Source organism: Vidua macroura, chromosome 7 (assembly GCF_024509145.1).
Source record: "Vidua macroura isolate BioBank_ID:100142 chromosome 7, ASM2450914v1, whole genome shotgun sequence".
Classification (NCBI taxonomy): domain Eukaryota; kingdom Metazoa; phylum Chordata; class Aves; order Passeriformes; family Viduidae; genus Vidua; species Vidua macroura.
The window spans coordinates 24759069-24782297 of record NC_071577.1 but is presented as its reverse complement, the minus strand read 5'-3'; the positions used below and the strand labels follow the sequence as shown (position 1 = coordinate 24782297).

At 61.3% G+C, this 23229-nt stretch overlaps 2 protein-coding genes across 6 annotated transcripts; one reads left to right on the top strand and one right to left on the bottom strand.

Moving 5' to 3' along the window:
• Nucleotides 1-940: 940 nt before the first annotated feature.
• Nucleotides 941-6050, top strand: TMEM198 (transmembrane protein 198). Of its 5 annotated transcripts, none has more exons than XM_053982028.1 (5): nt 941-1030; nt 2883-3133; nt 3240-3815; nt 4050-4240; nt 4690-6050. In XM_053982028.1, exons 2-5 carry the CDS (start codon nt 2944-2946, stop codon nt 4834-4836), a joined length of 1104 nt encoding a protein of 367 aa, XP_053838003.1. In that variant the 5' UTR covers nt 941-1030; nt 2883-2943; the 3' UTR covers nt 4837-6050. The 5 variants fall into 5 exon arrangements, with proteins under 5 accessions (XP_053838003.1, XP_053837999.1, XP_053838002.1 ...); XM_053982024.1 differs by having other exon boundaries at nt 4050-4258; XM_053982027.1 differs by lacking the exon at nt 941-1030 and adding an exon at nt 1422-1440 and having other exon boundaries at nt 4050-4258.
• A 151-nt stretch (nt 6051-6201) lies between these two features.
• OBSL1 (obscurin like cytoskeletal adaptor 1) lies at nt 6202-22507 on the bottom strand. The gene is made up of 24 exons (XM_053982031.1): nt 20231-22507; nt 19195-19464; nt 18729-18989; nt 18090-18395; nt 17726-18004; nt 17354-17629; nt 16953-17225; nt 14234-14506; nt 13230-13502; nt 12661-12936; nt 12238-12513; nt 11873-12148; nt 11336-11617; nt 10356-10631; nt 9943-10218; nt 9590-9856; nt 9170-9439; nt 8821-9087; nt 8291-8557; nt 7811-7923; nt 7512-7665; nt 7249-7410; nt 6993-7097; nt 6202-6864 (listed from the first exon to the last, which is right to left on the bottom strand). The coding sequence occupies exons 1-24, from the start codon at nt 21267-21269 to the stop codon at nt 6488-6490; spliced, it is 6894 nt and encodes a 2297-aa protein (XP_053838006.1). The 5' UTR covers nt 21270-22507; the 3' UTR covers nt 6202-6487.
• Nucleotides 22508-23229: the final 722 nt, after the last annotated feature.

Below are 23229 nucleotides of genomic sequence, written 5' to 3'. Positions count from 1 at the left end.
CTCCCCAGGGCTTGCCTGGCAGTGGCTGACCCTAGGGCCCCCATGCCTGGCAGCCTTGGAAGATTCTGTAGGGAAGCAGCAGGAAGGCAGCAGTGCCGTTCCTCCAGCAGCCCCTTCTCAGCCCCCTGCCAGCTGCAGCTCCCGCCTTTGTCTCCCCAGTGTTGGCATGGGGCTGGGAAGGGGCTGCCAGAGGGAACAGCAGCTGCTGCCAAGAGTCTTCTGTGTGCCAGGATTTCCTGGGGGTCCCTAGGCACTACAGCCAGGAGGTGTAAGCTCCAGAGAGCTCTGACTCTGCAGAGCACCGTGTCCCCCCACCTGCTTGCCATGGCCGTATCTCCCATCCACTCACAGTGGACAGGTGGGCAGCCGCTCTAGATGCCCCTGACATGTGCGTTAGCCCCTCTTGAACGCAGGCACTCCAGTCCCCGTGGCCCTGGCACAGCCCCTTGCACACTGCACTGTCAGGTCTCACCTGACACAAGATTATCCTGCAGCTCCCACATCCACACCCTGCACCCCGTACTGCTCTGTCCCCGCACACTGTGCCGTGGGGCTGGCAGCCCTCGCAGCCGCTGCGTGCCGAGCACGTGGCACACATGGCCCAGCCCGGGGTGTGCTGCGCCACGCTGCACACACAGCCTTGGGCTGAGTGCCCGGCACACGCCACGGCACAGGGCATGGCACCCCGGTGCACAGCCCGGTGCGCCCTCCAATTTACACCCTACTTTACACCCCACTGGGCACCCGCATGCACCCCAATGCGCACCCCCACTTTACAGCCCAATGCGCGCCCCGGCGCACCCCCAATTCACCCCGCCTCAGCCCCGCCCCCTGCAGAGGCCCCGCCCCGGCCTCCGGGGCCCCGCCCCCGGCGCGCGGTGACGGCGCGGTGACGTCAGCGGAGCTGTCCGCTCAGCACCGCGCGGCGGCCGCGCCGCCACCATGCGCGGGGTCCGCGGCCGGGAGCGCCGGGAGCGCCGGGAGCGCCGGGCGCCGCGGGGCCGCCGCCGCTGCCGCGCCGGGAGCGCAGGTGGGAGCGGGCGGACCGGCAAGGGAGGGCAGCACGAGGGAATCCGGCAGGCGGGTGACGCGCCGGACCCCTCGGGGAAAGGGCTGGGGCACCTGGTTCCCGATCCTTCCGTCGTCCGGCGGAGCGAGCGCGGAGCCTCGTATGGGCGTGCGGGGGACCCGGCGTAGCGCCCCCGGGACCCCCGCCCCGAACAAAGAGAGGGGCGGAGCGGCCCCGCGCCCCGGCGGCCTTTGCGGCCGTCGCTCGGCAACGCCGCGCCCGCCCCGGCGGCCCGGGGCCCGGCGGGTGCAGCGGGGCCCGGCCGGGGGGCGGCGATGGGGGCGCCGCGGCGGGGCTCTGTCCCGGGCGCTGCTCCCGGCCCCCGCCGCGCTGTGGCCTGCGGGGAGGGGGCCCGGGGCGGGCGGCAGCAGGTGGGTAAGTCCCGGCGCCAATGAGCAGGCGCTGGGCTCCCTTAGCAACAGTGCCCGCGCCAATGGGCGCCGCGAGCCGCCCGCACCGCTGCCCGCAGCCCTGCCCGGCATCCCGTGTCGTCCCCTGCCATCCCCACACCGGCCGGCCAGCCGTTCCATGCCGCATCCCCGGTCCCCTGGGCCGGTAGAGCCCTGGTCTCACTCCACACACCATCGCCCATCCCCAGCAGGGCCGGAGCGTCGCTCCTGGGCTCTGCGGGTAAAGTCCAATCCTGCTTAGCGTCCCCCCGGGGGCTCGAATAGGGGCCCAGCGCTTGGCTGCCCACTCCCTACCCGCCTGCTTCCTTGGGATTAGGCTCTGTGCTCGGCTTCCCCACGGGGATTTGCCGTGGCTGGTGTTGCCTTCCCCAGCCAAAGGGAGGAAGGAGGTTGTCGGCAAGGGATAGGATGCCAGTGGAGCCCGTCTGGGCAGCAGCAAGATGCTGGGCAACAGGAAGCCATGCCTGCAGCCTTTGCCCTCTTCTCAGCTCCTTCCCAGAGCGCTGTTTTTGTGAGCTGTCCTGAACTGGCCGCATAAACTTGGCACTTGGCAGGAGTGATGCTGGCCTGGGGACAATTTGTGACAATAAACCCATTCTAAACCAACTGAGCCTATAAAGGGACTAGGGGAGTGAAGGGGTGATGGAACTGGCTCCAGGTGGGAGCAGGCAGACGGATGCTGTAATTAGGTTTAAACTGAAGCTGGATCAGTCTTTGCAGGGGATTATGACCCCTCCATCTGTGTAGACGCTGCAGGGGGGCCAGTAACTGTTTGCTCAGCATAGCCACAGCATTACAGGTGAGCCCTTGGGTAAGGGACAGTGCCAGCTGCAGCTGGTGCCCTTCCAGCCCCATGGATTGGCATGGGAGGGCTGGATCTAGTGTGAGGGCCCAATTTGTTTTTACAAGGACAGTGGGAGCTGGAGCAGAGATGAAAAATAGCCAGAAATATGATTAGAGGATTGGAGAAAATGCCTTGGAGTACAAGCTTAAAGAGCTCAATCTGTTTAGCCTATAAAAATAGAAGACTGAGGGGTGACTTAATTACTGAGCATAATTACTTCACAGGCAGAAAATACCAAGTTGTGGAAGTCTTCTGTTAATCGAACAGGGAAGGGGTGCTGGAGAGGCATGGGCAGGAAATTGAAGCCACAGACAAATTATTAAGTGACATGAAGTTCCCAGGGATACAGGGAGACTTTCTGGGGACAGCACATCCCTTCAGCCACACATTGGGTGACAGTCTGCACCCCCACTGATGAGGCTGTTCCCCCATTCCCTCCCTTCCTACCCACATAGTGGGGGGACAGAGCAGGATTTCTGGTAGCCAGGTGCTGGATGGTGGGATTGCTGCCAGGCATGTGTCACCAGTTCCTCCATTCTCCTTGTCTCTCTCCCACCAGGTGGGGCGAGTGCCGGGACACAGTTCTGCCGGCGGGCTATGAGGCAGGAGTGGAGATTTTGATGCCTCTCCCAGGAGTCCCCAGAGCCATGACTGCAACTGTGCAGACGCTGCGGTTCAAGCTGCTGCCGCACGAGCCAGGCCAGGAGTGGGGGCACAGCTGCCAGCAGGAAATTGAGCGTCGCTACCAGGTGGTGCCCTCAGTGGTGTGCGCCATGTGCTGCCTTTTTGGCATCATCTACTGCTTCTTCGGTGAGCCAGGCCAGCCCAGCTGCTGGTGGGGCAAGTGGGGAGGAGGGCAGAGGGGAGCCAGGGGGTGCTGGCCATCCACTCCCTGACTATGGTGGTCTCTCCACAGGCTACCGCTGCTTCAAGGCTGTCATGTTCCTCACGGGGCTGATGTTCGGCTCTATCATCATCTTCATGCTGTGCTACAAGGAGCGGGTGCTGGACACACAGCTGAGCGTGGAGGCCTCAGTGGGCATTGGGTTGGGCATTGGAGTCTTGTGTGGGCTGGTCACCATGCTGGTGCGCAGCGTTGGCCTCTTCATGGTGGGGCTGCTCCTGGGGCTGCTGCTGGCGGTGGCCACGCTGGTGGTGATGGAGCAATTCTACCACCCACCAACGGTGTGGATCCCCATCGCACTGCTCTTGGGTGTGGGGATGCTCTTTGCTGTCCTGACACTGCAGTGGCAGCGCTTCTTCACCACCCTCTCCACCGCCGTCTTCGGTAGCGCCATCATGACCGTCACTGTCGACTACTTCATCGAGCTCTTCCTCCTGGTGCAGTACATCTATGAGCGCATCAAGGTGGCCCCTGCTCGCCCCGTGTGCTGGTACAGCTGGGTCATCCTGGGCATCTGGCCGCTCCTCACCACACTGGGTGTCCTGGTCCAGTGGAAGGTCACAGCCGAGGGCTACTCCCATACAGAAGGTGTGTGGGAGTGGGGCAGATGGGCATGGCACAGGGTGAGTGTAGGAACTGGGAACCTGGGGACTGGGGTGAATGTTTCCAGCACGTGGTTCACAAGGACAGATACGGAGTTCAGGACTCTGTGGTGGCACACCGCCCAAGGGAGACCTGGTTGCACAAAGTTGGTGCTGGTTTGGCTGCGGGGATCGTTTGGATGTGCTCTCTCCAGTGCTCACAGACTGCTTTGCTCCACAGTGATCATCAGCCGGCAGCAGCGCCGCGTGCAACTGATGCGCATCAAGCAGCGGGAAGACCGAAAGGAGAAGAAGAAGAAGCGGAGACCCCACCACCCACCACCCCACCAGCACAAAGCCCACCCCCCCGAGCCTGCTTACCGCCGCAAGCCCAACCCTGTGCGCCGCTTTGATGGGGACGTGCTCTCCCCCGTGAGTCCTGCAGCCAGGGTAGAGATCTTCCCCAGTCTCCAGAGTCATTCCTTCCCCATATCGGTGGGCTGGGGCATGGAGAGGTGCCCAGGCACCAGCTAACATCTGAGCTCCTTGAGGGATGAGACTGGGGTGTCCCAGGGACTGAGCAATTCAAGTTGGAATGGGCCATTCCTACCGTGGAGTGCTTCAGCCTTTGCAAGCAAATGAAAACTGCTGGCCAAGAGCACTGTTGGCATAGCAGAAATAAGCAATAGGCAAGGTGCAAAATTCCCAGGGGAGGGAAAAGGCTGTGCTCCCTGCTGTGGCCAGTCACTGGAGGGCCCAAGTGCTGGGGATTTCACTGGGCTGTTTTTGGGGGGGGGCAGGGAGGGGCTGCAGCAGCATTTAGGGTAGGGTGGAGTGGTCCAGGAGCAGAGCCCCCCTCACTTTCTGTTCCTCTCTCACAGAGCTACATCCAGAGTTTCCGAGAGCGGCAGACAGGACCATCGCTGAACAGCCTCATCGCCAGCTCCCATGCCGTGGTGGACCTGGACTATGACTGCAGCTCCACCGTGCCCCTCACCTCGGGTTCTGGCCCCGCTGTGAGGGTATAAGCCAACCCAGTGACCTCGAGCAACACCAGCACCCCAGCCTGCTCTGACAGAACCCCTGAGACAGGCAGGGCTTTGTCCTCGGCTCCAAGTGGACATGTGGGGCTTGGGGCTGCAGATGGAAACCCTTCTTGGAGACACATGGGACGTGTCTGGGGAAGCCCCAGCTGCCAGTGGGGCCCAAAGGTGCTGGGGAAGCCCTTTAGCAGGGACTCAGCCCAAGGACCAGAACCCATGGACATGCAGTGCAAGTGGCTCTGCTGGGGTGGTGGGTCCCCGAGCCCCCACTGCTGTGCATTGCCCTGTGGCCCAGGCACGCTCATCCTGCATCTTAACGTTTCCCCATATTTGAGTCCCCCCCCTTCCCAGGAGCATCTCCCTACCCCATTGCACCCCAGCAACTCCCCAAGTGCCTGTCCCCTATGTTCCTTCCTCAAAGAGCAGGTCCCATGGCCCTTTTCCCAGCAGGGAATCCCCTGAGCATGTGAGCCCTGTCCCACCCTGTCCCCAAGAGCAGCTCCCAGGCAGTGCTTCCCAAAACCTGCCTCCTCAGAAGATCCTCCTGCCCTAGCCACCCTCCCTACACCCCAGAGCGGCTTGCCACTCCTTTTTCCCAAGCTGGACCGGGGTGGTCCTGGGGCAGAGACTGCCACGGCCAGGTGGTTCCCAAGGTGATGCTGGCAATCGGTGCCTGTCCAGCAGGAGCTGCGCTGGCAGGGTGCATCCCCCACAAAATGTTCTGATGGGAGACAGGACATTGGCTCCAGCCTTTGGGCAAAGGCTGGGCTGCCTCAGGGATGCGGGGACCCCTGCAGCATCAGAGACCGTCGCTGTTTTGTTGGCGACTGGATTTTTATAGTGGCCAGGGGGCCCTGGAGCAGGGCAGGGCAGGAGCCCCTGCCCAGAGCACTGCTGCGGGCAGAGGCTCACGCCTTGTATATATTTCTCTTGCTGTGATTTGTATTAACTTATTACGGAGTGAGCCAGAATTTCCCCATGGCCAGGCAAGCAGGATGGTGGTGAGACTGGACCGGGGAGCCCTCTGCTTTGGGAGCCCCCCCAGCCCAGCCCAGCTGGCCCCACTGCCCCAGGAACTGCATGTTTCTGCCAGGCACCCCCTTCCCGCAGCATTGTGCTGCCATCCCCCTTTTCAGTCTCTTTTGTAAATGTGCCAAATGCTGTTGAGGCCTCGGCCACACAGTAAAGAGCCTTTCGGAGTCTGGCGTGCAAAGCCAAGGACTGTGGGGGGGGCAGGGGTGAGGGGGGCCCAGAGGGCCGGGCTTCCAGGGATGCTGAGCAGGATGTAGGGTGGTGCCACCATTTTTTCTCTTAACGGGACCCCAGCTCGCTGGTGTGGAAGAAGCCATGTCAGAAAAAAAGGCTGTATAATGCAGAGCCCTGAGTCTGTAGCAGGCTGGGGATGGTGTCCATGTGTCTGTCCATGCCAGGGGGAGCATGACCCCATCTCTCAGCAGTGGCATCCGTCAGTCTGCATGCAGGCCCTGAGAACTGTATCCTGGCTTCTAGCTTCCTGTGGAAACAACAGGAGTCAGAGTGAGTTGGGGCATTGCCAGAGCAGCTGGGGCACCCAAAAGGCGTATCCCAGACAAGAAGGAGCAGACCCCTGACCAACCTGCTTCCTCCAGCCCAGCACTCAGACTCTTGCAAGCAATGGGGGACAGGGACACGGGTTCTGGTGTCCCTTTACTGCAAGGCAAAGCAGCACTGGCAGCTGCCAATGGTGCACCTCTAGTGCCCACTCACCCTCCACAAGGAGCCGGGCAGTGGAGCGGTCGTCGAAGGCGTCACAGGTGTATGAGTCCTCGTCCTCAGGGCCCACGCGGTGAATGATGAGTGTGCGGTAGCAGTCCAGATTGCAGATCTCATACTTGTCACCGGCAAAGATCTCGGTGTCCCCACGGAGCCAGCGCACCCGGCCCCGGGCGTGGGACACGGTGCACTCCAGTGTCGCCTTGTGCCTTGCTAGCACCGTCTTGTCCCGCAGTGGCTTCACAATCCGGATTGGCAGTGCTGGTAGGTGGGGACAAGGCGTTATCATCATGGGGTGAGCAGGCTTCCATGGGGACACTGCAAGCTGACCTGGTACACCCCAGCCCTGGGGCTGGAGCCCAGCCAGACCTCACAGCCCGCACTGCTACCTTCCACCTGCAGACTGGCCTCCGAGGTGACTGTCCTGGCTGTGAAGCGGATGAGTCCCTTATCCTCAGGGTGCACACCACAGAACAGCAGGAAATGCCGGGTCCCTGGGGAGGGAGAGGCTGGCTCAAGACAACAGCAATGCACACCCATAGTAAGCAGGGGGGCAGGGACCCCCCTTTGTCTACACAAACTCCCCTTGCTTGAATTTGCCCTATCCCAGCCCCAAACCAGGTGTGGAACCACCTGCATCCCCACCTTCTTGCCGTATCTTCACTGTGCTGGAGACCTTGATTTTCTCCCCGTCCCGAAACCACTCGCCCTTCACATCCCCATGTGACACCTCGCAGGTGAAGACTGCATTGTCACCCTCCTGCACCTGGACGTCCTGCAGCTCCTGCACGATGTGGACCTGGCGCTCTGCAGGTAATGGACAGGGTGCCAGGGCAGCCAAGGATGAGGGGAGCAGGCCAGTGTAGGGTTTGGGGGTGTACACACTGCTGGGAGCTGGGTGACCGTACCCTGGACATGCAGCATGGCGGAGGCCTGGCAGTCACCTGCATCGCAGGTGTAGCTGCCAGTGTCGGTCAGCTCGCAGTGGCTCAGCTGCAGGATGCGGCGCCGTCCCGCTGAGTAGATACGGCAGTTGGGCCCTGGCCTCAGCTCCTGTCCATCCTGCACAGAAGCAAACAGGCAGCACCCCACTGCTTTGGCCCCTCTGCCCTGTCTGCAGCCCTGGCAGAGAGGGCAGCAGCCAGGGAACAAAACAAGGAGGAGGACATGGCCAGGTGCTGCTGGAGGGGGTTAGGGCTCCCCTCACCTTGAACCATTTCACCTCTGCATTGGGGCGAGACAGCTCACACTCAAAGCTGGCAACCCCCGTCTCTGGGACCCCCAGGTCTCGTGGGAGCCTCACCATGGTGACTGGAGGCTCTGAGGAGGCAAGACACAGGTCAGGAAGGCTTGATAGGACAAAGGCATGAACTTGGGGCTGCAGGGAACAGTAGCTGTGGCTAGGGCATTTCAGCATGGGGTGAGAATGGCACCACCCATGGGCAAGCACTCATCAGTGGTGTTCCAGCTGGCTCTGGACCCTGGCTGGGTGTCCCCACTGCTCAGCTCACATCTCCTCCCTGAGGACAGGGGACAACTTGCCAGCACACTATCACCCCTGTCCAGGACAGGGGAACACATGTGCCCAGGGTGGCCCAGCTGAGCCTCGGTGTCTCCTGGTACAGAACAGCTGCAGGTCAGACAACACCAGTGCCACACACCTCCCAGCCTGCCCCAGGGACCGTACCCCGCACACGCAGGTGGGCACTGCAGCGCAGAGTGTCAGCAGTGAAGGTAACAGTGCCTGAGTCTTCCAGTGCAAGCCTCTCCAGTGTCAGGCTATGCCCGCAGCCTGTGGCACTGATCCGGCATGTGCTGCTGGGCTTCACCCGGATGCCATCCCGTGTCCAGACCCCGGTCACGCCAGGGTGAGACAGTTCCAGGTGAAAGGTGGCTGTCTCCTTCTCAAAGGTCTCCACATCTGCCAGTGGTGTCCGAATCGACACCTTCCGGGCTGTGAGGGACCCATGTCTGTGAGTAGGTGTCTGCTCCACCGCAGAGCCCCTGGCTTCCCAGTCTGTGTTTGCTGGAGTGTTCATCTAAATCCAGTTGTTTGTACCAGACTCCCACCCCTGCCCATGCACCCACCTCTCTGAACACCCCTTCCAGCCAAGTGCTAGCTCTGCCCACATGCTCCCACTGCAGCAGTTGAGTGCCCTCCCTGTCCCCATTCCCAGCCCCGTTGCCTTCCATCCCCATCCCCAGCCTGGTACTCACGCTCCACGTGGAGCTTGGCCTGCGTGCGGTCGTGCAGGCTCTCGCAGCGGTAGGTGCCGCGGTCAGCAGGGCCAAGGCAGCAGATGGTGAGGGTGCGCCGGCACCCCGACTCCTGCAGCAGGTACTTGCTGCCCGGCTGAAGGAGGATGCCCTGCTTCAGCCACTGCACCTCGGCAGCCTCATGGCTCACCTCCACCTCCAGGCACACGTCCCCCTGCTCCTCTGCCACCACATCCTGCAGCTTCCGCACAAACAGCACCTCTGCCTCTGCATGGCCCGTGTGCTGGGTCAGCAGCCGGCCCCAGGGCTGTGTCTTGGGCTGTGCCCCAGCTTTCTCCTTCCCCCTCACCTTGTACACTCAGCCGAGCTGTGCTCACCAGCCCCTCGGCATTGGCTGTCACAGTGCCTGCATCGCCTGTCTGGCACTGCCGGAGGGTGAGGCTGTGGCACAGCCCACTGCTTGACACCAGCAGGCGCTCACTGGGGACGACGGGCTGGCCATTCAGCTGCCATGTCACAGCCACATCTTCCGGGGATACCAGGCACTTGAAGGTGGCATCCTCCCCCTCCAGCACTGTCAGGCTCTGCAGCTCCATGATGATCTCCACCACCCTGGGGACTACAGCCAGGTTGTCAGGGCACAGCAAAAGGGAGCCTCTGTCAAGTGGAGATGCTGAGCATCCCTGCAATCCTGACATCACCGTGCCAGCATCCTCACCACCCCCATGGAACAGGATTCCCCCAGGTGGTGGGGAAGCCTTGGGCTCACCCTGCACCGTCAGCGTCGCCAGGGTCTGGTCGTCGTTGGTCTCGCAGCAGTACTCGCCGGCATCCCCGGGCTCCACGCGGCTCAGCACCAGCGACCGCTCCCGTCCCTCTGCCGTCATCTGCCGGCGGGGGCCAGGCGCCAGCACCCGCCCGTCCTTCCGCCACACCACGTCGCCCCGCGCCTTACAAAGCTCGCACCACAGCACCACCCGCTCACCCTGCCGCGCTCGCACGTCCGACAGCCCACGCAGGAACTTCACCCGCAGCTCTGCACAGTCAAACCCCCCCATATCAGCACCCGCTGCCACTGCAGGGGGGATCCCCGGGCACCCCCACTGCCCCCCTGCCGCCCACCTCGGACGTTCACGTCGAACAGCATCTGGTCGTGGGGTGAGAGGCAGGTGTAGGTGCCAGCGTCCTCCATGGCCACATTGTGGATGATGAGGCTGTGCACGCGGCCGTCCCGACGCAACTCGCAGCGCTCGCCGGCCACTGCCGCCTGCTGCGGGCCCAGCCAGGTGACATCAGATCGCTCCGTGGAGGTGATGGCAGAAAGCACGGCACTGCCGCCCTCCAGCACCAGCAGCTTCTCCTGCTCCTCCCGTTTGTTCACGAACAGCACGGGTGCCTCTGCCGGAGGAGCACTGGGCTCAGCTGTGGTCCTGCCAGTGGCACCAGCACGGGATGGGCGTGCCAAGCATTCCGGTGTGAGGCAGGATGAGACTGCTCCTGCCCCTGGCATGGGCGAGGGACACCTCCAGGCTCACCTTTCACATGTAGTGTGAAATGCACCTCATCATCACCAGCGTCGCAGAGGAAGATGCCACCATCACCCAGCTCCGCTTGCCTGATGGTGAGGCTGCGTGTGGGACCCTCGCTGCACACCAGCAGCCGCCCACCTGAGCACAGCGTCTGCCCATCCTTCTGCCACTGCACTGGTGCTGTCTCCGGGGACAGCCGAGCCACCAGTGTCACACTGTCCCCCTCCTGCACCTCCAGCGGGCTCTGCGCCTCCTCCTTGTTGACAATGCACACAGGCCGGGCTGAGGGATGCAGGGGACAAGGCAGGGTTCAGGAATGTCCCTACAGTGTGGGGCAGTGCAGGGATAGGACTGCTTCAAGTGGAGAGGTGATCCTTCAGTGAGTCACTGTGGGGCAGAAGGGCTGTGGGGCTGGCTGGGGGTCATGGTAGGACTAGACAGGGGTCCCAGAGAGGCAGGCATGCAGGATAGAGAGGTCTGGCAGCTCAGGGTTCACTCAGGGAAGGGGCAGCAGCAAAGCCCATCACTCCTGCATCACTCCCTGTACAGGCAGCACAGCTGCCATGTTGGCACCATTCATTTCATTGTACTCCCCCATCCAGAACACCTTGCTGGGGAGTCAGGACACCCGCCTGCAGCAGGCCCCCTCCCACCCTGCACAGCCCTCCATCTCCAGCTGATAAGGGTCCAGGCTGAGCTCAGCCCTTGGCAGCCAAAGCAGGAGGAGCGGCGCCTGGGAGCCAGCCAAGGCTAAATTTAAACAGCCCCTGGCTGGGGGAGGCAGCAGGGACATGTCTCGCCACAACCCTGACGTGTCTCTTTCTGACCAACGGCTCCTGTAGGGCTGGGGACAGGGCTCCCACCCTTCCCTGCCATGCTGCCACTCTGTCCTCTGCATCAGCAGGGTTACAGAGGCTTCCCCTCCCCTTGTGTCTGTGGCATGATCCCACAATTCTGGGGGTCCCTGAGGTTCTGAGACAGCTCACCCGACACCTCCACATTTGTCACCATGCGGTCGCTGGCAGCATCACAGATGTAGCACCCTGCATCGCTGGGCTGTACTCCACTGATGGTGAGCTGTCGCAGCACCCCACGGGCCTCCACCTGCACCCGTTCACCTGGATGCACCTCCTGGCCATTCCGGAGCCAGCGCACAATGGCGTCGGGCCGAGAGAGCTCACAAGCCAGCACCAGGTCTTCCCCAGCCACCAGGCAGCGATGTACCACGGTGCCTGTGCTGCCCACAATGGTCACCGGTGGCTCTGGGACTGGAGAGACGGGCTGTCACCACAAAAGCAGCCTGTGCCGGGTATCACAATGGCCAGACCCTGTCCAGGCTGCAGCTGAGCAGTACAGGGGTTTCCACAGGGCCACCACACAGATGCAGCCCACTCCCCATGTGCCCCTCACCAGCCTCCCTGTGCTCATTGCCACCCAGCCCAGCTTCACACCACCCTGGCAGCAGCCATAGACCCACCTCACTCCTGTCCCCCTGGCCATCCCCACCAGGACCTCCTGCTCACCTTCTACAGCGATGAAGAAGACGATACTGTCATCACCAGTGTCACAGAGATACTCCCCAGCATCCTTGCCCGTAGTGCCCAGGATCACGAGGGATCTGCGCACCCCGTCCTCCTCCAGCCGCACACGCCCCGTGTCCTGCAGCTTCTCCCCATCCTTGTACCACTTCACCTCCCCATGGGTGTGTGAGAGGTGCACCTCCAGCACCAGGTCCTCCATGGCTTGGCAACGCCGGTGGGTCAGCAGAACATCCTTCTCCAGGATCCTGACCAGCGAATCTGCAGCATCCAGCACCAACAGAGCTGAGGTCTCTGGGGTTTGTTCACTCAGTGCCCCACACCAGGCTCTTCCCTACCCTCATGCTCACCCAACACTTGGATGGTGAAAGTCACTGTGTCACTGGCGGTGTCACATGTATATTTTCCAGAGTGCTCAGCTTGGGCAGCAGGGATGAGCAGCCGACGATGGACACCCTCCTCCTCCAGGACCAGGCTGCCCCCAGCCTCAAGCCTCACACCCTCCTTTGCCCAGCACACGGGTGTATCCGCACGGGACAGCTCACAGCAAAGTGTCACCGTCTCCCCCGGGGACACAGTCATGACAGGGACAGGTCTGCAGGGCTGCAGGATCCTCACCGGAGGCTCTGCAGGTATGGCACATCTGTGATACAAAGCAGCGCAGGGACAACGCAGCCCTGGGCACTCCTCTGCTGCCAGCCCCAGGTAAGCTCCTGTGGCCCAGTGGATGGGCATCCACTGATGGCCAGAACCACATCAGCACCTCCACTGACCTGACACCTTGACATCGAAGGAGATGGCCTCGTCCTTGGTCTCACAGATGTACTCGCCTGCATCCTCTGCACTGCTCTTGGGGATGAAGAGACAGCGCCAGGCCCCCTCGACCAGCAGCAGCAGGTTATCAGTCTCGTCCACCTCCAAGCCATCCTTGAACCAGTGCACCGGAGCATCCGGCACAGAGAGCTTGCACCGCAGTTCCACACACCCTGGTGCCTGAACCAGCAGCTCCAATGAGCGCTGTGGGGGCTGCAGGATCCTCACTGGTGGCTCTGTTGGGCATGTAGAGGAAGGGTGTGAGATGTGCTCACTGCTTTGCTCCTGGCTCTGCTGTGTCTATTTACTGTCACCTGTGTCCCTGTCCCCATGGGGCTGTATGGAAGCTACATCCTCTCACCCCAGTACAAAGAGGTCAGAACTGCTCAGGGGCAGGGGCAGCGGGCACAGAGATGCAATTGCATGCCCTCCTTCACAATGCCGAGGGCAGGGAGCAGGGCTGGGGACCCCAGAGCACAGCGCTGGGGCAGTGCTGCCCTTTTCAGGATGTCCCTGCTGTGCCACCAACCTTCCACCAAGATGGAGTAGGAGACAGATGCATCGCTGGCACTGCAGACGAACTCCCCTGTGTCTTGTATCCGGGCACAGGGCAGCACCAGCCGGTACTGCAGCCCTTCCTGCTCCAGCACCAGGGTCTCGCCCACCTCCACTTCTTCACCATCCTTGTACCAGCGCACTGGGGACACTGGGCGGGACAGCTGGCACCACAGCTCCACACGCTGCCCAACCACGTAGGAGTGAGAAGCCTCCTTGTTGGAACTGACAATCCTCAGTGGTGCCTCTGCTGGGGACATGGCAAGGCTCAGGTGTGGTGCTGGGTGAGTCCCATGTGAGGACAGGAATCCCCTGGGCAGCTCACTGCTCACGGTCACCCTGAAGCTGGCAGCATTGTCCCTGGCATGGCATGTGTACACCCCTGAATCAGACAGTGCAGCTGCAGCAATATGCAGCCCCTGGGAGCATCCCTCTGAGCAGAGGGCCAGGACCTGCGCTCGGACCACGGCCTTGCTGTCCTTCAGCCAGTGGATAGAGACATCTGCAGGGGACGCCTGGCACTCCAACACCAAGGGCAGCCCTGCTAGCACCTCCTGGAGCTGCTCTGCCTCCAGCACTGGGGTGAGGCAGACCTTCAGGGCTGAGAGGACCAAGACCTTGTGTCACTTGGCCTCCCATCCCACCTGTCCTGGCAGCAGCAGCCATGGATATCTCAGCCCTGCAGTGGTGGTAGCTGCAAGGTGAGGGAACAGCAGGGCTGGGGTGTGAGGTGGCATCACCCAGAGGCAGGCAGCTGGTTGTGCTCTGGAGTGTAGGGGAGCAGTGTGATACAGAGTTCTGGGAGGAGACAGACCAGCTTGTATGCTCCTGACCACATCCCCTTCCAACCCAGGGGCTTGGGCAAGAAACTGCTCTCAAGGAGGTGAGAGGCAGCCAAGGTGCTGAAGCCACAGTGTGAGCAAGGAGCTGGGGCAGAGGGAGAAGGGGGAGTGGGATGTAAGTGTCTGTTGTACCCACCTGCCACAGTGATGGTGTAGAAGACAGAGTCCCCACCAGCGTCGCAGACGAATTCCCCTGTGTCCTGTGGCTGGGCGCAGGGCAGCACCAGCCGGCACTGCAGCCCCTCCTGCTCCAGCACCAGGCTCTCACCTGCCTCCACCTCCTCCCCGTCCTTGTACCAGTGCACTGGGGTTGCCAGGCGGGACAGCTGGCACCACAGCTCCACACGCTGTCCAGCCACATAGGCGTGGGAGGCCCCCTCATTGGAGCTGACAATCCTCACCGGCTCCTCTGTCATGGAGAGACATGGGGCTCAGCCAGGACATAAATACCAGAGCCAGTGATGGTGGCCATCACAGCCCTGTGTGTAGTGATGGCTTCACCACTTGTTGGCTTTAAGGCTGGAGGGCACCACATCATCCACATTCTACATAGCTCAAACTTTTGGACCATCATGCCTGGGTCGCCTTCTTCTCCTCACACATTACAACCAGGAGGAGCACCAGGCTTTCAACTGGCTGTAAATTGCTGCCGTGCCCTTGCTCCCATGGTACCTGCCCTGCTTTGCCCTGTGGTGGAGCTGAAGGTTGTGGAGGGAGGATGCATATAGGCAAGCCCCAGCACTGATAACCACTGTCTGTGGTGCCAGCACCAGCCCCTGCAGCTGCTCTTCCAGGGTGTGCCCTCCCCTCTGCCTATCTTCCCATTTCAGAGGCCACCAGGTGCCAGCCAGCACTTCTGTCATGGCTCAGCCGTGGCATTTGCTTATACTGTGGTACAGGCATGTGGTTTGCTTGCAGCTTACCAGGATCCAAGACTCAATTCTGGATTGCAGTCATCACTAAAATCACCATTAATTTGCTACATAAAATGTGTGCCACTGCTCACACCACCCCTCTGAATTGAGTCAGAGCTCTAAAGACAGAGGGGCTCCCAGCACAAATTTTAGGTGACCAGCCCTCCTTTCTCCTGGGAGAAATTCGGATGCCACCTACAGCCAGCACTGCCTGCCTGGCCGTGCACATTGCAGCCAGCCATAGCTGGCCTGGACTCTGCCGTGGGTGCTCATCGAGCCCATGGCTCCATGCGGGCACAAGGCACAGCCAGCTCTGGGGCACAATGGTGGACAAGCAGCAACCTGCCCTTCTCACAACCCGCAGCTGCTCCATGCTGGGCGTCTGGGTGGAAGCTTCCCAGACAGTTCCCAGCTGCGATGGCCAGGCCCAGCAGTGCACCGCTGCCCCGCAGCGCGCGGGAACGGTGCGGCGCCAGTTTGCAGCGATTAACCTGCCGCACGCTGAGCCTGCATCCGCCCAGCTCCCTAATCAAACGACTGGCGGCTGCCTCTCTCCCTGGACCTGCTAAAAGCAATCACATTGCTGAAGTGCAGCTGGAGATGTTGAGCAGCACTGAAGTGAGGGGATAATGTGCCAGCCCTCAGCGGGCAGCATCGCTCTGGCCTCAGCCTCTCACTAGTTCTGAGGGAGCTCCAGTGCTCAACAGCTGACGGAGAACCCAGAGGCTGCTGGGGATGGCCGAGCTTGAGGGCAGGCAGGCTACATGCCACAACAGCCCTATGGGGGATAGCTGAGATGCCTCAGGGAAACCCAAGCGTGCCACAGCAGTGCTTGACTGCAGCAGCCAGCCTGACACTTGTGCCAGAGAGGTGTCAGCCTGAGCCTCCAGGCACCCACCCCCAGCCCTGCTGGTGACATTGATGTTCAAATCCAGATTGAACCAAGACAGCCTCTCTAAAACCCTTCTGTCAAAGTGATGCAAAGCTGCTCAGCCAAAAGGCTGAGCTTCAGCAGATGGTGTTCCCTCTCCCACCCTAGGGAAGCAGAGCTCTCCATGCCCCACACTCCCACACAGCACATGACCTCCTGCCTCTTCCCAAAGCCCATGCTGCCTGTCCTTCCCACTGGCAATTTTGCCCTTTTCTCACTAAAACCCCCTCCCTTCCTTACCCTCCCAGCAGTCACCACTCCACTGACTTCAGCATCTCTTATCACTCATCCTATCTTCACTCCTACATCCTTGGCCATCAACTTTGGCCCTTTGCCATGTGTTAACACCACAGTGAGGCTTTACCACTGTGGTCACATCACCTTTCAACTGGGCTTTAGCTCTGCCCCTGGATGCCTTCCTGTGGTAGTGGGATGTGGATTTTGGGGCCAGCAAGGGGAAGCCTTTCACTTGCTTTCAGCTTTCATTATCCTCTGCCAGCCAGTGATGCCAGCAATCGCTCCACAGCCGGGGCAGCTACCACAGGATGCTGAGCCCTGCTCCCATCCAGCAGACACCACCTAGCCATCGGTCTCCAGGCAACTGCTAATTTTCAGGTCAGCAATTAACACTGTCTATCAGAGCAATGACCAACCATGAGTCATCCTGTGCCAGGTGCTGGGCCCACTATTTTTAGGACCTTGGAGGAGGGCTTGGTTACTAGCCATGGCAGAAGTCCGGCAAACACCCTGGTGTGCAGGTGCTGGATGCTCTTGTGTGCTCTAGTGTTTCAGACAGGCTGAGTGGGCTGTTCCATCTGGCAGCTGGTCTGGGTCCCACAAGGACCCCAACTGAGCAACCAACCAAACTGCTGGTGAGCACCTGGCAAAAGCATGTCTAACAAGTATCCCATCGCAGCGACAGCAATACTGACACCAGCACACATGTTGTGGCATCCTGCACTAGCAAAGAAAGCCCCGAGACCCTACCAGCCCCCCTGCATCACACTCACCTGCCACGGTGATGGTATAGAAGGCAGAGTCCCCACCAGCATCACAGACAAACTCTCCTGTGTTCTGTGTCTGAGCGCAGGGCAGCACCAGCTTGCACCGTGGCCCCTCCTGCTCCAGCACCAGGCTCTCGCCCACCTCCACCTCCTCTCCATCCTTGTACCAGTGCACTGGGGCAGATGGGTGGGATAGCTGGCACCACAGCTCCACACGCTGCCCAACCAGGTAGGTGTGGGGGGCTTCCTCATTGGAGCTGATGATCCTCACCGGCACCTCTGCCAGGGATAATGTGGGCCTCAGCATGACTGGCTGCAGCTTTCAGCCGCATGATGGGGGCAAGAAGCAGGGCAGGAGCACTATCAGGAGGTAGGGGCCAGGCTCCCACACACAGTCCTCAGCTCACCGGTCACGGTCACCACAAAGCTCACAGCATCATCCCCAGCGTCACAGGTGTACACAGCAGTGTCTGAGGGACACGCTGAGCGGAGCAGCAGCCTCCGCACGCAGCCTTCTGCCTGCACTGTGATAACATCATCCAGGGGCACGGCCTTGCCATCCTTCAGCCAGCAGACAGGGGCATCCGGCGTGGACAGCTGGCATTCTAGCAGCACAGGCATCCCTGCTGGCACTTTTCGGAGCCGTTCAGCCTCAGACACTGGGGCAATGCGGACCTGTGGGGCTGAGAGACATTGAGGAGCGGTGAGAAGCATCCTTCAGCATGACAGCCCCTGCTGCTGGGGTCCTGGTAGGATCCCAGGGTGAGTGCCCTGATCACCTTGCACATGCAGGATAGCTGAGTCCCGCACACCACCGGACACAAAGGTGACCTGGGCCCCGCTGTCAACCAGTCGTGCTCCTCGGATCAGCAGCGAGTGCTCCATCCCATGGCGCTGTACACTGCACCGGCCACCTGCACCCTCCTCCTCATCCAGCCTGGCTCCATTGAGGAACCAGGATCCATGTACTACAGCTGACAGCTCCAGGGAGAACTGTGCATCCTCACCATCTCTCACCCACGTGTCCTGCAGACCCCTCTCCAGACGAGCTGCTGGGGCTAGAGCACAGTTGGACTGAGCCCCAGTGGCACTGATTACCAGCACACTGTGGCACAACATCCCAGCTTTTGCCTGTCTCCTCACCAAGATGCACAGATCCAGGGAACTCCACAGGGCTGCTCCTGCCGTGCTTGTTGGCAGCAGAGATGCGGAAGCAGTAGTCGTCCTCGCGAGGCACACTGTCACCCAGCACCCGCACGCAGCTGGGCAGGTCGGTGGCAAGGCACTGCACCCACTCCCCTCCTGCTGCCTCCCGACGCTCCAGCAGGTAGTGGCTGGCGGGGCGGAGGTGGGAGTCAGGTGCTGGACACCAAGTCAGCAGAGCCGTGTTAGTCTCCACCACGTTCATCTCAGCTGCCACTGGTGCATTCGGAGGGTCGTGCTTCACACCTGCAAGTTACAGCCCAGGTTGCCTGCTTGGGGATGGCAGTGAGGCTCTAGATGGGGTGATAGAAGTGCTAAGTGGGGATAACAGCCTGTTTCTTTTGGGATTCTCTCTCTGATGGAGAGAATGGTCTTGCTCCCATGTAGCATGCTGCCGGCTACAGGGGTTTGTGAATTCCTGTGAGGCTGGGATCCTGAAGTCCTGCTCAAAGCCCCCTTCCCATAAAACACATTGCAGCATCACACCCCCAGCATATTGGCTGCCTATTCCATCCCCTCTTCTGTATCGCAGAACAGGCAGGAGAGAGGACACAGGACCCCTTCAAGCCTGGAGCTTACACTTGACTCGGAGCTGGGAGGATGTCTGCGACTCCCCGACAGTGAAGGAGATGATGCCCGCGTCCTGGCGGGTGACATGCACCAGCACCAGGAGGTGTGTCCTGCTGAAGCTCTTAAGCACGGTACGGGGTGACTCCCGCAGCTGTAGCCCATCCCGGCTCCAGCAGCTGCCCTCTACCACATCCCGTGTCTCCACACAGAAAACTGCATTCTCCCCCTCCATCACATCCAGCTTCCGTGGCAGCCGCTTCACAATCACCCCTATGGGAAGAGATATATGAGGGCCAGGGAGGAATTCTGGGGACCAGGATGGGCTCTTTGAGGTGGGAGAGGAGGAGGAGGAGGTTGAGGAGGGGCAGCAGCAGGCACCAGCCAAGTGGAGGGAAGGCAAATGCCAGGGGCAGTGGGGACCCTGGCAAGGAGAGGACTAGGAAGGCAAAGCTGTGCTACTGGAGACCTGACCCACCTCGGACAGAGACCTCGGCGATGCTGCGTCCTTTGTCCTTCATCTGGCAGAGGTAGATGCCGTCGTCATCGATGCGGGCATCGCGGATGGTCAGGCGCCGCACCACCCCTTGCTCCTCCATCACATACTTGTGGCTGGGCTGCAGCTCCCTGTCCTCCAGGTACCAGGAGGTGGGGATGGTCTCCAATGGCACCTGGCACTCCAACACTGCATCCTCCCGCTCTGCTACCTCCACATCTGCCAGCTGCACCTGGAACCGCAGCCGGTGCTCTGCCACAGGAAGAGACAGGAGCTTAGGGCACGTGGGGTACAGCGTACACCGTCAGCCCTTTGCTCAAGGTGACTCCAGCTCACAAAGAGCAGCAAACCCTTGTCCCTCCTTTGCCCTCTCCTTTGCCTTCCATGAGACAGACACTGCCTTGATAAGCACATCCCCCAGAGCAGGGAGGACCAGGGCACAGCCTGGGAAGACACAGGGATGCCTCCAGTATCTCAGCAGGGAGTTCTGGGGGATGCAGGAGCATGGAAGCCAGCTTGCTGCAGCAGGCATCTCAATGGAGGGGAGCAGTGGGGTGTAGGCAGGGGCTGTATCAGTTCCTGGGTAACCCCAGCCATGGGCTGTCCCCAGCTGGCTGGATGGCTCGGGGGGAATTGGGCAGTTGCCAGTGTGGACAGTTGGAGCCGTGCCCTGCAGGGCTGGCTGCCAAAATCACTCAGCACTTCCAGGGGAATTTGTCACCAAGGCACTGTCCCTCTTCCGTGTTTGTGGCTGGACACCTGCAGTCATCCCAAGAAGCCACACCTCTGTTTGCAAGGAAAGAGAGACATGGAGCAGGACACAGCTCCTGGAGAAGCCCAGCATCCCCTGCTTCCAGCCCACAGCTCTGTCCTGAGGAGCCCAGGGTGACCCTGGCTGCACAGGGCAGGAAGGAGCCCAGTGATGCTGGGCTCTCACAAAGACATACCCCTGCCAGACAAACTTCCCTGAGCCCCCCAGAGCCTGGCCACCTCTGACACTCCTTGGATGTGTTCCTACCTTTCACCTGGAGCTGCACTGCGCTGAGGGTCTGGCCAGCAGTGTTGGAAGCGGTGCACATGTATAGCCCCTGGTCCTGAGGTTTGCAGTACAGCACCTTGAGGATGAAGTAGCCCTCCCGGTCCTCGTAAATGAGATGCCTGCGGCCAGGGGCGAGGGGCTCACCATCTTTCTGCCAGATAATCTCTGGCTTGGGCTTGCCAGTAACATAACAGCGAAACTTGGCGTGCTTCCCTGCGCTCACAGCAAATGCCTTGGCCCCTGGCACCCTGGCCGGCACGACGCCATTGGGCACCCACGTCTCCGGTCCCATGCGTTGTCCCACTGTGTGCCGCCGCCACCGCTGCCGCTCCGCCAGTACCTCAGGACCATCGGCAGGGGAGCCATTGGGGAGCCCCTCCAGCAGTGCCTGGGGTTCCACCAGGAGCACGGCAGCAGCCAGGGCCTCCTGGGAGCCGCTGCGTGCCCGGCAGACATACACTCCCCCATCCTGGGGCCGGGCACTGAACAGCTTCAGGAAGTGCCAGTCCTCTGGTTTCTGCCCCACTGCAAAGTGGCTGCTCTCAAAGAGTTCAGAGAGCTTGTGCCCGTCCTTCTCCCACTCCAGCACAGGGCAGGGCTGCCCAGACACCCTGCAGGTGAACATCACGTCCTCCCCCCGGCACACCCGCACGGACGAGGGGGCAATGAGGAAGACAGGTGCGACACTGCCTGAGGATCCCTCCCCCTCTCGCGGTTCCACTGGCTCTACCCTGAGCACGGTGGCAGCATAAGTCTCGCCAACGCTATTCTTGGCCCTGCAGACGTAGAGTCCACTGTCCTCGGGGGTGGCACAGGACACCAGCAGGCTGTACAGGTCCCCTTTGGACTCCATATGGAAATGGTCCGAGGGCTCGATGGTATTCTTGTCCTTTTCCCAGAGGATGCTTGGCTGGGGATCACCCGTGATCTGGCAGCTCAGGACTGCATTGGTGCCACTTTGGACCGTGAAGGCACGTGGATAGGCCAGGAACCTGGGGGCTCCCCCAAACCCCTCCATCACCAACTCCCCAGGCTCACGGCAGACAACTGGCTGGAGCAGCAGCAGGGACCATCAGCCTGGGGGGATGTACAGACAGACTAGAGTGGGGGCTCAGGCTTCATCAAAGAGATGGACCAGTGTGGAGCCCCCAACCAGGAGGGACCCACACCTGGAGCAAAATCCCCATCGTGGACCCCCTGCTTCAGGAGCATCACCCTCATTCGGAGCAGTGCAGCCCCACTGGATTTGCCCCAGTGTCACCCAAATCATCCATTTCCCAGCCCAAGGCAACAGGAGAGGTGACAAAAGGTGGCTCTTTGCACCCCGGGGGGCTGAGACACTTGCAGCCTATCCCAGGGTTGGAGAGGGAACTCCAGTTCCAGAGGTGGGGGACCCCTGCCTAGACACTGAGCATGGGCAGCTGCTTGCTGCGTGCTGGGGCTGGGGGCAGCGGAGGCAAAAGGTCCCCCGCCCGCCCCTTCCCCACCCGCCGGCCATTCACATTCCTGCAGTATCGGGTGGTGGCAGAGCCGCATTCCTGCAGCATCTGGGCCGGCTCAGCGGGCAGGTGCTGACACGGGGCTGTCACTGGCGCGAGGCCCCGGCTGGACCCGGACTGGGACTTCCTCCCCGGCTTGGGTGGGCAGGGGACCCCCTGTGCCAGGCGGCCACCCCACAGGGCCGTGCCCTGAGGCAAAGTGGGGCTCTGGGGAAGGGGTCCCCTTCTAGAGTAGTCCCACAAGCAGGATCCAGCCCTTGTGCACTCAAAACCACAGCTGGAAATCATCAATCCCAGGGGAAAAATGAGAGCCAGGGAGGTGGGTCCTGCTTTTGAAGGGCACTGCCTCAATCCCCAGCTTTTTGGGTAACCGTGCCCACCGTCAGGGGCAGGAGCAGGTCAGGCTGCTCTGTGCCTCTCCCCGGTGAGTGCACCCAACCCTCTGCCGGCACCATGGCTGGGACTGGGGCAGGGTCGTCTCTGACTTGCTCAGGCAGGGGGAGGGGAAACAAAAATACTTCTTGAATGAGCCAGAGGGTAGGAGAGAGCTGGTCCCCAAGGAGCGACAGGGACTGTGGCCAACTTCTCCCCCCAGAGCCCTACCCCCGGGACAGTGCACCTATTCAGATTCATCTCTCCATCCACACGCCCCTGACCCGTGGGCCACCCCACAGCAGCTCCTTTGGACACAAATGGACGGCTCTGATGGCTTGGCTGCACCATTGCACCCTTCAACCACTCCCTTCCCCAACCACCCTCCCTGCCCCAAGCAGCCCCCCAGCCCAGTCCCCTGCCCCACTCACATACCTCGTTCTTCCACCTCTCCCCTGTGTCTCTCAGTGCCGGCACCCAGCTCCTGCTTCTTCCCCCAGCTCCCCTTCTGGGTGTCAGTGCGCAGGGACCAAATGTTACAAATGCCTGCAGCTGCTGTCCCCAAAAATACCCTCTGATGACACGCGGGGTTGATAAGAGTGAGCCTGCTCCGTTCAGCGCCTCGCCGAGGCTGGGCTGGCCTACCTATGTATAGCAGCCCGGCAGGAGCCACCCCAGAGAGCTGCAGGGGTGCTGCAGGCCTGGCTGTGCATCTGTGCTGGCTCAGCCAGCAGCGAGAGACAACGTGCCCTGTGGAGAGCATGGCATGGGTGCAGGGTGCATAGTGTGCTGTACACTGAGCTGGACACCAGACTGCAGTGAGACAGGACGTGTCACACGGGACATGCTGCATGGGGGGGATATGCTGCACTGGATGCTGCATTAGATGTCAAGCTGTATTGGATGGGATGGGCAGGACACTGAGCTGCCAGAGGCACAGAGGGGATGCACAGGCTGCCCACCATCCACAGGGCAGGCAGAGTTAGTGAGTAGGGAACACCTGGCACTGTCCCCTCAGGCAGTGGTGAGAGGAAGGGCACTGGGTCTCCTTACAGCCCATGCCTCTCCTGCAACTCCCCCTGATCCTCACCAGGTCTTTGCCCAGAT

Bases quoted from the DNA above. Each gene is read 5' to 3' on its own strand.
- TMEM198 (XM_053982024.1), top strand. From the start codon at position 2,944: ATGCCTCTCCCAGGAGTCCCCAGAGCCATGACTGCAACTGTGCAGACG. The intron at 3,816-4,049 runs GTGTGTGGGAGT...TTTGCTCCACAG, and splicing joins GGGCTACTCCCATACAGAAG to TGATCATCAGCCGGCAGCAG. The intron at 4,259-4,689 runs GTAGAGATCTTC...CCTCTCTCACAG, and splicing joins CCGTGAGTCCTGCAGCCAGG to AGCTACATCCAGAGTTTCCG.
- OBSL1 (XM_053982031.1), bottom strand. From the start codon at position 21,269: ATGGAGGGGTTTGGGGGAGCCCCCAGGTTCCTGGCCTATCCACGTGCC. The intron at 12,937-13,229 runs GTTGGTGGCACA...CATGCCCAACAG, and splicing joins CTACTCCATCTTGGTGGAAG to AGCCACCAGTGAGGATCCTG. The intron at 12,514-12,660 runs GTCAGTGGAGGT...CCATACCTGCAG, and splicing joins CTTCGATGTCAAGGTGTCAG to AGCCTCCGGTGAGGATCCTG.